The sequence below is a fragment of the Leuresthes tenuis genome, unplaced genomic scaffold (genome assembly GCF_036924035.1).
Source record: "Leuresthes tenuis unplaced genomic scaffold, fLeuTen1.0.hap1 SCAF_4, whole genome shotgun sequence".
Taxonomy (NCBI): domain Eukaryota; kingdom Metazoa; phylum Chordata; class Actinopteri; order Atheriniformes; family Atherinopsidae; genus Leuresthes; species Leuresthes tenuis.
The window spans coordinates 16,014,631-16,027,926 of record NW_027325358.1 but is presented as its reverse complement, the minus strand read 5'-3'; the positions used below and the strand labels follow the sequence as shown (position 1 = coordinate 16,027,926).

General features: G+C 41.4%; 1 protein-coding gene across 1 annotated transcript in view; it reads left to right on the top strand.

The window, feature by feature from the left end:
• fhdc1 (FH2 domain containing 1) overlaps positions 1 to 13,017 on the top strand; it is a 29,415-nt gene extending 16,398 nt beyond the window's left edge. The window contains exons 3-12 of the mRNA XM_072384797.1: positions 27 to 88; positions 2,045 to 2,147; positions 2,280 to 2,365; positions 3,031 to 3,131; positions 4,206 to 4,276; positions 4,618 to 4,725; positions 5,246 to 5,316; positions 6,655 to 6,772; positions 6,951 to 7,115; positions 7,991 to 13,017. Of these exons, the coding sequence (XP_072240898.1) occupies positions 27 to 88; positions 2,045 to 2,147; positions 2,280 to 2,365; positions 3,031 to 3,131; positions 4,206 to 4,276; positions 4,618 to 4,725; positions 5,246 to 5,316; positions 6,655 to 6,772; positions 6,951 to 7,115; positions 7,991 to 10,162 (3,057 nt within the window). The 3' untranslated portion in view covers positions 10,163 to 13,017. The remainder of the gene's footprint in view (positions 1 to 26; positions 89 to 2,044; positions 2,148 to 2,279; positions 2,366 to 3,030; positions 3,132 to 4,205; positions 4,277 to 4,617; positions 4,726 to 5,245; positions 5,317 to 6,654; positions 6,773 to 6,950; positions 7,116 to 7,990) is intronic.
• The last annotated feature ends 279 nt before the right edge of the window (positions 13,018 to 13,296 follow it).

Genomic DNA, 13,296 nt, shown 5'->3' with positions numbered 1-13,296 from the left:
CATTTGTGTCTTTCATCCTTTCTCAGATAAGCATCCTTGACTCAAAGAGGGGGATGAATGTGGGCATTTTCCTCAAGCAGTTTAAAAAGTAAGTCTTTCACATGAGAAAACTTCAATGCTCGTTATCTTGGCTAACATGTTAAGTGTTTATGGGATCATATAACATAATCAGGATCCGTTAAGTTTCCAGAAATTTAGCAAAAGAGAAAAGATGGAGTGAGTGCGGTGCCTTTTTTCCAAACTTTATCACTGAGACTTGAAATAGCCCTGCAATACCACCTTTAAGGGAATCGATTAAAAAAAAATCACGAAGGAGGTATGCGTCATGAGTTTTTTGATTCGTAGATTTGTGGCCAGTCTTGACCAGGGCACTCTTGAAAAACAGATTTTAATACTCACTGCATCCTCCTGGTTGAATAAAGTTGAGATAGAACAGCTAAATACCACTTCTCAGCCGTTCTGTTGCTGCCTCGGATCTGAGGTACAACCCTCTTGCTAACTTGAAATCAGTTTCAGTTTGTGTTTTAGTTCCTGGCAGGAAAAAAAAAAATTGCTAAGCCAGGTGACTCGGTACAGAATCTGTGTCTATTGTCTAAAAGATGTTCTCAGGTTTCCAGTTTTTATTTATTTCAGTGTATCTTAAAATCGCTCAACCTAACCTGTTGTAAGACATAGATTGTTTGAGCTGAGAGAGAAAAGTGTGCTTGTTGTCTGTTTCCAGGACACTTTATTTGCATGGCTCCCCACTGTATTTTAATGACATTTGACTGAGCCATACTGTACAGAGCCAAGACTGAGTATAAGCAGTGACCTCATCCCAGGCAGTGTTTACTTTTTTTCTTTAGCGTGGTGGTGTTTTTTTTTTTGTTTTTTTTTCAACAAACATGTTATAATTGCTACAGAGGTTTACAGTTACCTCGAGTCAGTTTTTACATATGTGTGCAGAATTCTATAAATTATAGCTCTTATTGATAACAAGCTAGGACCAAAACTTCAAAGCTACAGTTGTAGTGTTTAGAGAGCATTTGGACAGCTTTTCACAGGTTTCTTTCACCCTGATAAACACACTGAAACAGGGAGAGTGTACTGGACGAGTTGGCCTCAGTTGTTGATATCTGGACAACAAGCCATAGCCACTAAATTCACTTAAAACTGGCCCAGACCTTGAGAGCGATTTGATATATTTCCTCTCTATTTGAGATGGTAGATTATTATTCACATAGAAACAATATACACAGCCTTAGAAAGGCTGTGAAGAGTAAAATTAGTTTTATTCTAGCTGTTCCAGATGCCTCCTTTGACTCAAATTTGATGATTTCTCAACCTTATATCTACTCGCTTGCTATTTATACCAACACATAATGTGATGTAATGACAAAGCTCAGATAACTCACTTTTCAGGGTCCAGCAGTGAAGCAATCTCTCCCACGACCATTACATAATCCTCTCGTGTGGTGTGTTTAGGTTCATATTTTGAGTTGGTCCTCATCCAACTTTTCAACTTCACTTCTGTAAGACACTGTCCTTGATACTGGATGATGGGACACTAGACCTTTGATGGGTTTTTATTCTGTGCAGGTTAAGAAGGGTTCGCAGAATGTAAAGTGTCAACATAATGCATATTTTCTTTGACACTCTACTTTTGTTGCACTGTTGGAGGTTAGTGTAGTGTTGCATCACTACAGACCCCAAAATATCATGAATTTCTTTTATCTGACATTTAAAGAAATGACTCAGCATATGTTTTATGTAAATGTATGAGCTCTGCAGCGCTGACATGTGAAAAATAGGCTTTCAGATTGAGCATTATCATATGAAAACTGGACAAAACAGTCATTGATACATATATGAATAAACAACCTGAGGAAGGAATAAACACCCATTTTGCCTGTTAATGACACCAAGCCAGACAGGAGCAACTGATGAACTTGTCAATTGTTAGAATTCGGTGCCTTTGTAAGCTTTTGTAAGGAGCAGGCATTCACAGAGAGCACCTGTGCACTTTAGCGTTGAACCTAACCAAAATGAGCCATCTCTCTTTCAGGCCCAACCGCTCCATTGTTGAAGACATACGGCGAGGAGAGGGAAAGATTTATAGAGCAGAGCTGCTCAAAGACCTGCTGAAGCTCCTGCCTGATGCAGAGGAGGTCTGTTTGTCTGCCTGCCTGTGTGGCTTGCATGAAAGTATGAATGGCAGAGATGATGATCAAAGAGAGATCATGTGGACTGAAAACAATAGTTCCTGCTGAGCTTTCTCTTTCTCTTTATTTTCTCTACAGATCAAGAAACTACAGGCATTTAAAGGAGATCCAGACAAGCTGACACTGGTTGACTCCTTTATGTACCTCTTAATCCAGGTGCCAAGGTAAGTTGATTTCAATGGTGATGAACTGCATGCAGCCAGGTTTCCATCAAAGGGTTATGTAAAGTCAGCAGTTTGGCAGTAAGGGAAGGATGAAAGGTTTGGATGGAAGGATTGCTTTGCAGTGTACGGAGTTTTATAATTTTTTGGGGAATTTCCAACAAACTTATCCTGCTCTGTTGACATTTATACTTCATCTAGTAGATTTGCTGTTTGCTTTTTTTTCTTATTACGTAAAATGCACATTTCAAACCAGTTTTCTTAGAGATACTCAACATTTTTTGTTCTCAAGCAGCGTTCATTAAAGAGTATTAGCATAATTCAGAGGATCACAGGAGTTTTCATGGAGGATAATGCAGATTAAGTGGACAGAGGCACAGCATGTGTCCACTGCAATTAAACAAACCAAAGGCGGTCACTGAGAGTGCATAGAAGAATTTGAATAATTGTATGAAATTATTATTTGAATGAATAATCTAAGGGGGTTAAAAGCATGCAACTCTCCTTTCCGATTCAGCCAAAGATAAAGACAAGTGTGCCTCCTGTTTCCTGATTGATGATCACGGTTATACTTCAAAGAATGACCAAAACCTACACCTTTCTAAGCAAGGAAGTCAACTTTTCTCCATCTCATGTCATATTTAAACTCCCTTTGCTCCATCTGACAGGTTTGAGGTTCGGATCGAGGCCATGGTACTCTGTGAGGAGTTCTTCCCTTGCTGTGCTACGATGGGCCATGAGATCGATGTCGTCCGCATTGCTACTAAAGGTAATGACGCACTGGCTCTTCTACCGACAGACACACACACACAGACTTGTTCAGACAGGTGACCCGGAAATTTGAGCTGTTAGAGGTGGTGTCACACATGATACAGCCACGTGGGAAGATAATGGAAAAAGAAGTATTTGACACATCTCTTGTCTGTTTCGTCTGAGCCGTGACTGTTTATTTTCTACGAAAGATGTTGCTCCGTCGGAAAGTTTTTGATATTCTTGTAAAATTTTCATCACACATTACCTGACAAGTCTTAGACTTGCCATGTTTGCAGCTTTGCAGCTTTTTGTGCACAACAGTGCTTTCAGCTCAATGCTAACATCAGCATGCTAACATATTTTACCATGTTAATAGTCTAATTATCCCTCCACACAATGCTCCACTTAGACTGATGGAAGCGTTTGTTGTTTTCTGGAGTTATAGTTTTGTGACCTGAAGGAAGCACTACATGAAAAGCCCCAGTTGTTGTTTCTTCTTGTTTGGAACTTTAAAGTGTGAATTTTTCTGAATTGTTTCAGTCTGAACCAACCAAGTGATATGCTGTTAGCATGGCTAAAAATACTAAGTGTAGTCATTTACATTAAAATGTAATACAGCTTTTCTCACACAGAGAATGCATTCTCGTATCCATATTTCCGTGAATATGATGGGAATTTATGAGCTGACCAAGAAATGCATTATTTTTTATGCCATCACTTGAGAGACTGTCATTTTAGCTGAGTCACACAGGCTTACCTCTTTGTGCTGTGTTGGATATTTTCTTAAAACCCTCCTTTACAGTATCTTGACCCTTTCACTGCATTGCAGGGCCATCAGTTAAACACTGCACGAGACAATTAATTGGTACTTTTATGACACAATTTAATTAAAACTTTCAGCATTTACTCTTACTATAAATACTTAAAGGACAGATGTTGAAAAGGGAAAAGGAAATTTCATTTCACTACAGAATAATGTAGAAGGGAGACTATATTATTGCTGTTAGCTGTTCTATTTGGTCATTTTTGATGAAAATGAGATGGTGTGTAAGGAGTCTTTAACTAAGTGTATATTGATCTCTTCCTGTAGAGTTGATGAGCTGTGAGGAGCTCCACGCCATCCTTCATCTGGTGCTGCAGGCTGGAAACATCATGAACGCTGTAAGAGTTGTTAAACTTCAGCATCAACACCACACTCCTGTCTGTCTGGGTATAATTATTAGGCCAGGGTTATTCTGTGTTTTTGGCCCCATACGCAAACCTATTTATCCTTACTGAGAAAATGTCTCCTCAGAAACACACCACGGATACATTGTTTTGTTTTTCAAAATAAAATTATACATAGTTTTGACAATTTCCTTGGCAGTATCTTTTGGAAACCAGCTAAGGTCTATAGAATGCAAATATAAGCTGAAGAGTCTATGTCCAGCCTTATCTATCAACATCATGCTGTATTTCTGTGAAACTGATCGCTGCGACTCTTTCAAATGACACATTTACAGGGTGGCTATGCAGGAAATGCTGTGGGATTTAAGCTGTCATCTCTCCTCTCATTGGCTGACACCAAGGCCAACAAGCCAGGGATGAACCTTCTGCATTTTGTTGCCATGGTAAGTAAAACTTTGCTGCAGCTTTATCACTGTTGCACAATTACTCAATTGGTTGTATGATACCATATTGCTTGTGTACATACTTTTAATAACAATTCTTGTTTTTGTGATGTAATTTTCTACTGTTTTTGAAGTACAGTTACAGACATTTTAGAAACTTATGCAGCAGATTGAGTGCATATTCATGCTGGGATAATTCTCTAATCTGTCACTTCTATAATTGAACCTGATAGACATCCAGTAATGACAAAAGGAGCAAGAGACTATGATTTCTCTGTCAGAAACAAATCTTTCACATGAATGGTGCCTGAGAACTAAAGTCCCCAACCACTGTGACTACGGGTGGCTGGGGGCAGGTGGACAGCAGATGGTGACAGGAAACAGTAAAGAGCGAAGACTGGCTGCCAAACACTTGCATAACTAAACAAAATGACTGTAGTCCTTCAGCACAGCCAGCATGCCTCTTAATCTTGTACAATACCAAACATTTGGAAGTAAACTGTGTCATGTCTCCACACAGGAGGCAAAGAAGAAAGACGAGAAACTGCTCAAGTTTCCAGAGAAACTTCAGGATGTGCAGAGTGCAGCCAGGTAAACCAAGAGAAAACTCAAAGTGTTAAAGTTTCTTTTACTCAGACTACATGTAGGTGTAGATCTATGAAAACAGTGCAACAAACCTTTACTTGTAAATGTAGCAACGAACCCACAGGGCAGGTGTCCTACAGAGACCACTTTGTGCCTGCTTAGAAAAAAATAGAGCTTGTTAAAAGCTGTTCTTCAAGTTTTATAAACTGTGCGGCATGTTTTTCAGCATAACAGGTTTGTAAGTCATGCTCTAGGTTTGATTAGATTTAGATTGTGTTCATGGGTTTATAAAAGGATCCCTTTTCCTGTTTGAGGGCAATGCAAATCATTGTGCATGGTTAACAAACCTGAGAGCAGGGATCGCAAATCACAAAACACAGTTTTTAGAACTTGGAGAACTACTTGCACTACCCAGCTCCATACTTTTTTTTTTTGTGGCTTTACTGCTATGATTCCTAGTGCTCTTCCCAGTTGTTCTTTGTGATCACATGAATATCATAGAAGCAACGAAAGGAAAAGAGAGTAGCTTGTAAACGGTGGAGCTTTTTGCAGGTTAAGGGGCAGATATTTTTTAAGGTGTTAGACATAAAAATATTTTTTTAAAAAGCTGGATTCAAACTATTACCCACTATTGGAGAATAATTTCTGTATTTTCATCAGCCCACAGAACGTACTGAAATATTGCATGCCAGGTGTCCTGTGATGATTTTGTAACTGTCTAACAGTTGAGTTTATGAGTGGGGAGTACAAAGCAATCAAAGTGTCAGTCAAAGCTGTAAATCCAAATGATAATATTCTGTTAGATGTTAAAAACATGGAGCCGTAATTTAGAGTGACCTTCAACATGATTTATTGATTGAGACGGTAATGATTTGGTTAAAAAATGACTGATGCTACATGGAACTGCATCAGCCATACCCTCTCCCCACCTATCCACTCAAAGTGGTCAAAGTTTTGGCTACTGCAAGTTTAAGTGAATGTCTTAGAGTGACTGCACAGGGGTTATGTCTTAATGGATACAGCAGAGTCTAACCTCATCACCCAAGCTGCCATCTAACTTAAGTGCAGTGCTATGACAGTCATGCGTACAGTACAGTGTGACTCTGTCAGACTCTGTCAGCTTAACAAGGTCATGTCTGTGTGGTGTCAGTGCAGCTTCTGCACCATGCAGCCAAGTGTGCTCCTCCGTCCTTCCCTCGGGATACAGCATCTCACAGCAGTCCTGTTTAATCTTTTTAAAACTCACCCAGTGCATTCAGCAGCTTGCAGTCATCTTTTTCCTTGACTTGTATGTGATAACCATTACAGCTGTCTGTTCCTGACCTATCTGCTGCTTTCATGTAGAATTTCAGTTGAAAACATCGAGCTGGAGTTTTCCTCCTTGTATGTCCGAATCAAATCCCTGGAGGAGAAAGTTCAAGGAGACCAGGAGTTGCTGCAGCAGCTGGATCCCTTTCTGCAGGTGAAGCAGCAGCAGTTATGCAATACATTAGACACTCAGACACACAGACAGAAAGTTGGATCCAGGCCACTGTAGAGCTCCAAAGCTGCTGACTCAACTGATAATGACATCTTTAAAAGTGTTTCGGATTAAAAAAAAGAAAAAGAAAAGTGAATGTGTGTTTGCTGTCTTGTTCCAGAGCTCAGCACAGACACTTCAGGACTTGAAGAGGCGCAGGCTGGATCTGCGTAAAGAGGGGAACGCCCTCATTGATTTCTTTTGTGAAGACAAGGACACCTTCAAGCTGGATGAGTGTTTCCGCATCTTTCAAGACTTCTGCATTAAATTTAAGAAAGCAGTTAAGGTCAGTGTAGTTCAAAGGATTATTTTGACTCACGACTAATAGTTTTAAAAGTCTTTCCAAGGTAAAGAGTGTGTGTTTAGTGTTTTGTTTTGCTGCAGTGAACTGACAGCACTGTCCGTGTGGTAAGACTCACTGAGAGCACACTGGGAACAACATTCACTCTTCCTTCACCTCATCCAGCACATCTTCATTCTACTGTACATAATGATTGTTCAATTCAAGCAAAGTCTAGACTAGAGCAAAGTCTTGAAAGTCATTACATTCAATATCTTCATCGTGAGTTAACAAAGCTTAGATATATTCTGGTTGCCAGTCAAACTGTGATTGCTGTAAATGTAGAAATACTGCAGTGAGATTTGTTTGTAATGCTGCATGACTGATCTGCTGGTGCTTCCAGAGGAGCAGATAAATGGATGACTTTAGAGGGAACTAATGTTCAGGAACAGCAAAGTTAAGCTGGCCTCTTAGCAATCAGCAAGCTCATTAACATTGATGGTGCTTTTCATTGAAGATTTATGACTCTTTGTGGACACGAAGAGGCCAGAATATGAGGCTTTACCTGATGATTTTTGATAGAGTTTGTATACCCCTAGAATAGATTTCCTGTACTGTAAACAGTTTATTTCACTTTGAATAAGTCAAATAATTCAGGTGGCGATTGCATCAACAACAGAGGTTCTGTTTTAAAAGCTAAGCCAGTTGGACACTGTCTTCCTCATATGAGTGACCCTGATGACCATGTGATGGAATTACTTAGAAGTACCACTTAAAAGATTCTGACTGAAAAGATTTGGTCTCAGTAGTAAAACGGTGTCATTCTTTGTGTTCTTGTGTGATGCGTGCTCTAAAATTCTCTTCCTCTCTGCTTCTGTCAGGACAACATGGACCGCGAGTTAAAGGAAGCAGCCAGACAGAGGCGTCTGAGAGAACTGGAGGAAAAGCGTTTTGCATGGTCGGGGGAGGATCATAACAGTGTCTTTGGCCGCAGCAGCAGCGAGAACGACGTCGAAATGCTCACCAAGGAAGGCCTTCTGGACTTCTTCCAGAAGAGGTCTCAGAGTCCGCACAGCCCGCTTGGACGCTCTGCAAGCGCCCGCCGCCACCGCCACACCTTGACCTCCATAGCAGATCGTGAACTCCAGGGATACCTCGAGCTGTTTGGAAGCACAGTGAGTCCCACTGACTATTCCAAGTTTTACAGCTTACCTCGATCAGGCCGTCCTCACCAGAGGAAGACAACTCCATGGATTTCTGACCAGGATAACAGCCGTGAGCTGGGCTGTGACAGACAAGCGACCTCCCCAAATGCAGAAACTGAACCTATCAGCCCACTGGCCAGGTTTTCCTCTTCTGGGCTAAATGACAATGAGGACCCGTATAACAACAACAATAATTACTCATCTGTGTCAGAAGGCAGCGTTCTGCCTCGTTCCTTTTGTGTCTTTCAGAAGCCTCCCCATCTACCCAACCCTACAATTACTGGCCATATGAATGTTAGTGTGGAGAAGCATACTTTAGTACAAGGCCCTCAAGCTTTTGACCTATCGAACAATAACAGTAACCATATGCACTTTGTCAGCCAGGGGGATGTTGTCGTGACAGAGCTGGAAACGGAAAGACAATCGCCTTCCAACAATCTGGAGAGCCTTGGTTGTGGGCAAATCTTAGAGGAAAAGGCTGATCTAAAGGATTTATGGGAAGATAAAGTAGATTCTTCCACACAGGCTGGGTTCTCTTCTGAGAGGGAGAAGGAAGAAGAGGACTACAGCACAATTTCATCAACAACCTGTGACACACCCCTCCCACTAGATACGTCCGTGTCCAATAAGAAGCCAATGTTTTACATACTAGACTGCACAGAAACAGACTGCTCCGTCACCTTGGACTACTCTGAGGTTGAGAGTTCGTCGCTGACGAAAGAAGGACTTAATTTTAGAACAAACAACAGCAAGCCCCCGGAAAGCCTGCAAGATCCAAGCTCTTTGTCCTTAAATTTGGAGTCTATATCACCGAATGAGCAGTCCGTTTCAACCAGTGAGCTCTCAGCGCCGAAATCTGTGGATGCAGAGTCCATGACTCCATCTGCGACCACAGAAGAGTGGGACACAGAGAGCTGTGAAACAGCTGAAGGAAAACAGGTTGCTGAGAAAGACGCGCAGAGAAGCAGCAGAAAACCAGCGCACGCAAAGAGCAGCAAAGTGACCAAGAGCGGCGGAGGTCGAGGAGTGCGAACACTGACCAGCAGCGAGAGCCAAGGCATGCGGAAAGTTGTTCCCATCAGCAAGGTAAACAGGACGAGCAGCAAGCGTGCTGAGAGGCCTTTAGTGCACGACAGTGGAGAAGCACGGCGGCCTCTCCGGGACCAGAGTACACCGGCAAGAGGGAGGAACGAGAAGATATCAAGACCTCCTCGACATTCGAGTTTGCCTCCCGAGGAGTCAAAAGTCCAAAGGGGGGGCGGTCTTACAGGCAGCATTTCTAAATGGGTGCGTGATTCGACCCCGAGGAAAGCTTCAATACACAAGCCAAGCGCCAAACCCTTGAGGAACATCCCCAAGGCTGCGCCTGAGGAGAAGATGTGCCGTTCCACCATGAGAGCCCTTGCCCTTGCCCAGGCCCAAGCACAGACCCAGGGGGGGGCTTCTTCTGAGAACAACACCCCACACACGCACAGTATGAAAAACACCTCTGATCTCCCCAGCTTTGCTCGAAACACCGTGTCTTCATCCTCCAGAACCAAGAAGGAGCTGGGCACCCCATCTGTGCCATCCACCCCATCTCGCAGTCCCTCGCTCCGTGGTCGACAGACTTCTACGAAGCAGAGTCGGGTATCGCCCACAGCTCACACCGGCGAGGAGAAGCCGCAAGGGACAAACCTACGACGAGTGCAAAGCGTGAAGGCAACCAGCCGCAGCACCTACCGCAGCGACACGCCCCCTCCACCTACGAGGCAGGAGGGTATCCGTAAAACTAGCAGCTTTTCCGAAAAGTCTCTTCAGCCTCGAGACTTGATGTCCAGCAGAATCACGAAGCCAAGCTGGAAGTAACATCAAATGTGGTGGAAACTGACTGCAAAAAAACCCCAAGCAGATAGAGACGGCTTTTATTTTCCTCGTCAACTGACATTTGCTCTTCTCACTGTCCACAATGCAGAGTTCTCCTCTTATGACGTGCAAAACACAAGAAATAAAAAAAAAAGAAAAGAAAACACTAAGCTATCTCACCTCCTTCAGTAGTTGACTCTTTCAGGTTTACAAATTGCTAAGAGCAAGATGCAATAAACTCCTTCGTGTTTCTGTTTTTTATTGCACAGAAACTAAGTTGCTCACAGTTTCCTTTTTTTTTTATTTTGAACTCAACCGACAAATGGCGAATTGTTTTTACACAAAAGCCTTTTCTGCCTGCTTAGCTTTCTGTGTACAGTACTGTTTGTGTCAATCTCTGTGATGATGATGATGTTGAACACTGCTCACTCACTATATAATGCTGCTAATCAGCTCTGACAATTCAAGACTGAGATATTTCAGTCTTTTTTTCTTTCAGGTTCTCAAGATCTGTTGTACTTTACCTTGCCGCTGTTATGCCTTTCTGTTTTGCTGCGTCCATTAGACTAACACTGATTTTTTATTTTTTTTGCCTTGTGGTTCCTTGGCTTGATACCTCAGAAAGATCCTAGTGGTCTTATACCAGAAGAATAATGTCTCATTTTGTTCTGCATGATCAGTTTTAACACGACTGCAATGCCACATTTTTAAAAGTCCCTGGTGTACATATTAATGTTACTACAATATATAAAGTCACAGATATTATACCAGTGTATACCAACTGTGGTACCTCTTGTACCATGTTTATGTAAGTGTCAGTAGTTTGTAAATGTAGAACTCCTCCATAGTGTCATGGAGTCAATGTGCTTGTGTATCCTGTTTGGATTAATATACAAGAAAGGCATTTAACTAGTCTGTGACACCACTGAATATATCACCGGTCATGTGATTATTTTGACTGTCTAATTCTAATTGTGTCCCATATTTTCTTTTTTTTTTTTAATCTGTTTCGGTAGCACCGAAAGGCCCTGAATGTTTCACAATTCAGCTGGGTTCCAGGTTGTTATTTTCATCGACTGTCACATTCACATATAGCACAAAGCTAGTCATCAAATCTTCTGAAAAATTAAGTGCTTAAGACGACCTGTAAAACAGTCCCAGATGGTTTTAAAAGGTTTCTTAAAAGAGAAAATAGAAAAATCCTCAAAACCTCTAATTAATATTTCAGAAAAACAGATCTTTAGTCTCTGTGGTTTAAATGTAATTGTACTTCACACCACTTGCCTTTCAAACTGCAGTGTGCCATTGCATTGATGGCAGCAGCACTCACAACGGTGCATTACCTTAAAGCTTAATGTAGCCAGCTGATCACTAGTAGAACCTCTTTGATTGTAACAAGAGTAGAAACTTTTCTACATTCCATCACATCTAACTGTAACATAGACTTCACTAATGATTCACTTTGTACATCATTGCATTTTGTGACTATTGATGTGTTTACATATCATAATAAGTGAAGGGTTATCGAGCAAAGGATGTGTGAGTACCGAAGTTTTAAAATGATCATCATCAGACAGTTTAGAGCCCTGACCAGCAGAGTGTTGGCATGCTGTACATGTCTTCCTGTTCCCTGTAATGCAAATTAATCCGATGACATAAAAGGCCCAGTGTGACATTTGTGTGACCTGCATGTCTTTCAAATTTAGATTCCTTATCGCTGAGTAAACAAGAGCTGCAACACCTCATCAACACCTCATCTCCCGCCTTGGCCTTTGGTGTTGACTCAGATCATTTCCATTAAGATCTGGAAAAAAAGGTGCTGTGCCCCAGTTGTTTTCCGTTTTAATATTTCTTCGTAACATCTGTCCAACCAGCCACCCAAAACATCAGAATTTGTGTGCTCTATTTCTGAATTGATTTATTCTCCAGAGTCTCCCCTCTGGAGAGTTTTTTAAGACACGTCCTGTAAATTTACAGTCACAGAAATAGTTAGACTGATCCACTCTTTGAACACTTAGAAAGTGAAAAAGCAACTTCAGGCCTGGGAAAAATAAAATTCATGATGGGAATCAACTTTAAACATTGATTGTGTATTAATCAGGAAAGAAAGAAACCGACTTTGTGAGCTTTAGAGAAACTGGACTCCAGGGTTCCTACAATAAGCTCGTGTGAACATCCTCCTTTGTGTATCACACAATGCCCCCTGCTGCCACCCTTTTAACAGCCTTAAACATTACAATGGGTGCCCTTTACATTGCGTCTCGCTGGCTTACAGCAGCAGAGCTGCTGTGGAATTTGCATACTTACGTGCCCTTTTCACCAACAACTTCCTTGTTAGTGAACTGCTACTATGGAAACAGTCCAAACTTATTTTACGATTATAAACTAAAGGCTTAGTAGACCCAAAAGGTTGGTGCACTCAACTAGCTTTTTCTCACGTTGGAAGGCATTGTGTTATGTGTCTCTGTTTAAATCTTCTCACAATGTGATTTAGTTTTTCTTATTTTTTTTGGTTTCAATATGGGCACATACAAGTGCTGATGCTGTACAAGTAATTAAATGTTACATTCATCTCCCCAAGGATGTGTTTTGTACTCCGGAGAGGAATGACTAGATGCAGTAAAGTTTTTGACTGTGATGTAATTCTCTGAAATGCAAACTTTCATACGTTTTATGTTACAATTGAGGCCAATAGGTGCTCTTCTCCACTGCTTGGTTGTTAAAAATCTGAAAAACAAAAGACTGGCGACTGAGCAAACGGTCATCTCTGATCACTGGGCTGCAAACCGAAATGTGCTGTTTGCAGTTTATGTCTGTGACGACACTGAAGAAATGAATAAAATCACGTGTTGCTGCGGACTGGAAACTTGTTGTTTGCCTCTTTTGATTGAACAGATGGATTCTGCTTAGAGTCGTGAAGTTTGAAAGTGTTCCAAGTTACTGTATTCTTTAAGCCGATGCAAATTGGCTCAATTTAGCGTGTATTTAGGTGGCAGAAGTGCTTGAACAATTGCTCTCAGAGTCCAGTGTGAGCCCCTTGTGCAACAAAAACTGCACCCAAATGTTTCCAGTAAATGTTAATTAGTTCTGTTCATCTGCTTGGAAGAAATTCAGCTGTTGGTAGGTTTCCTGACATG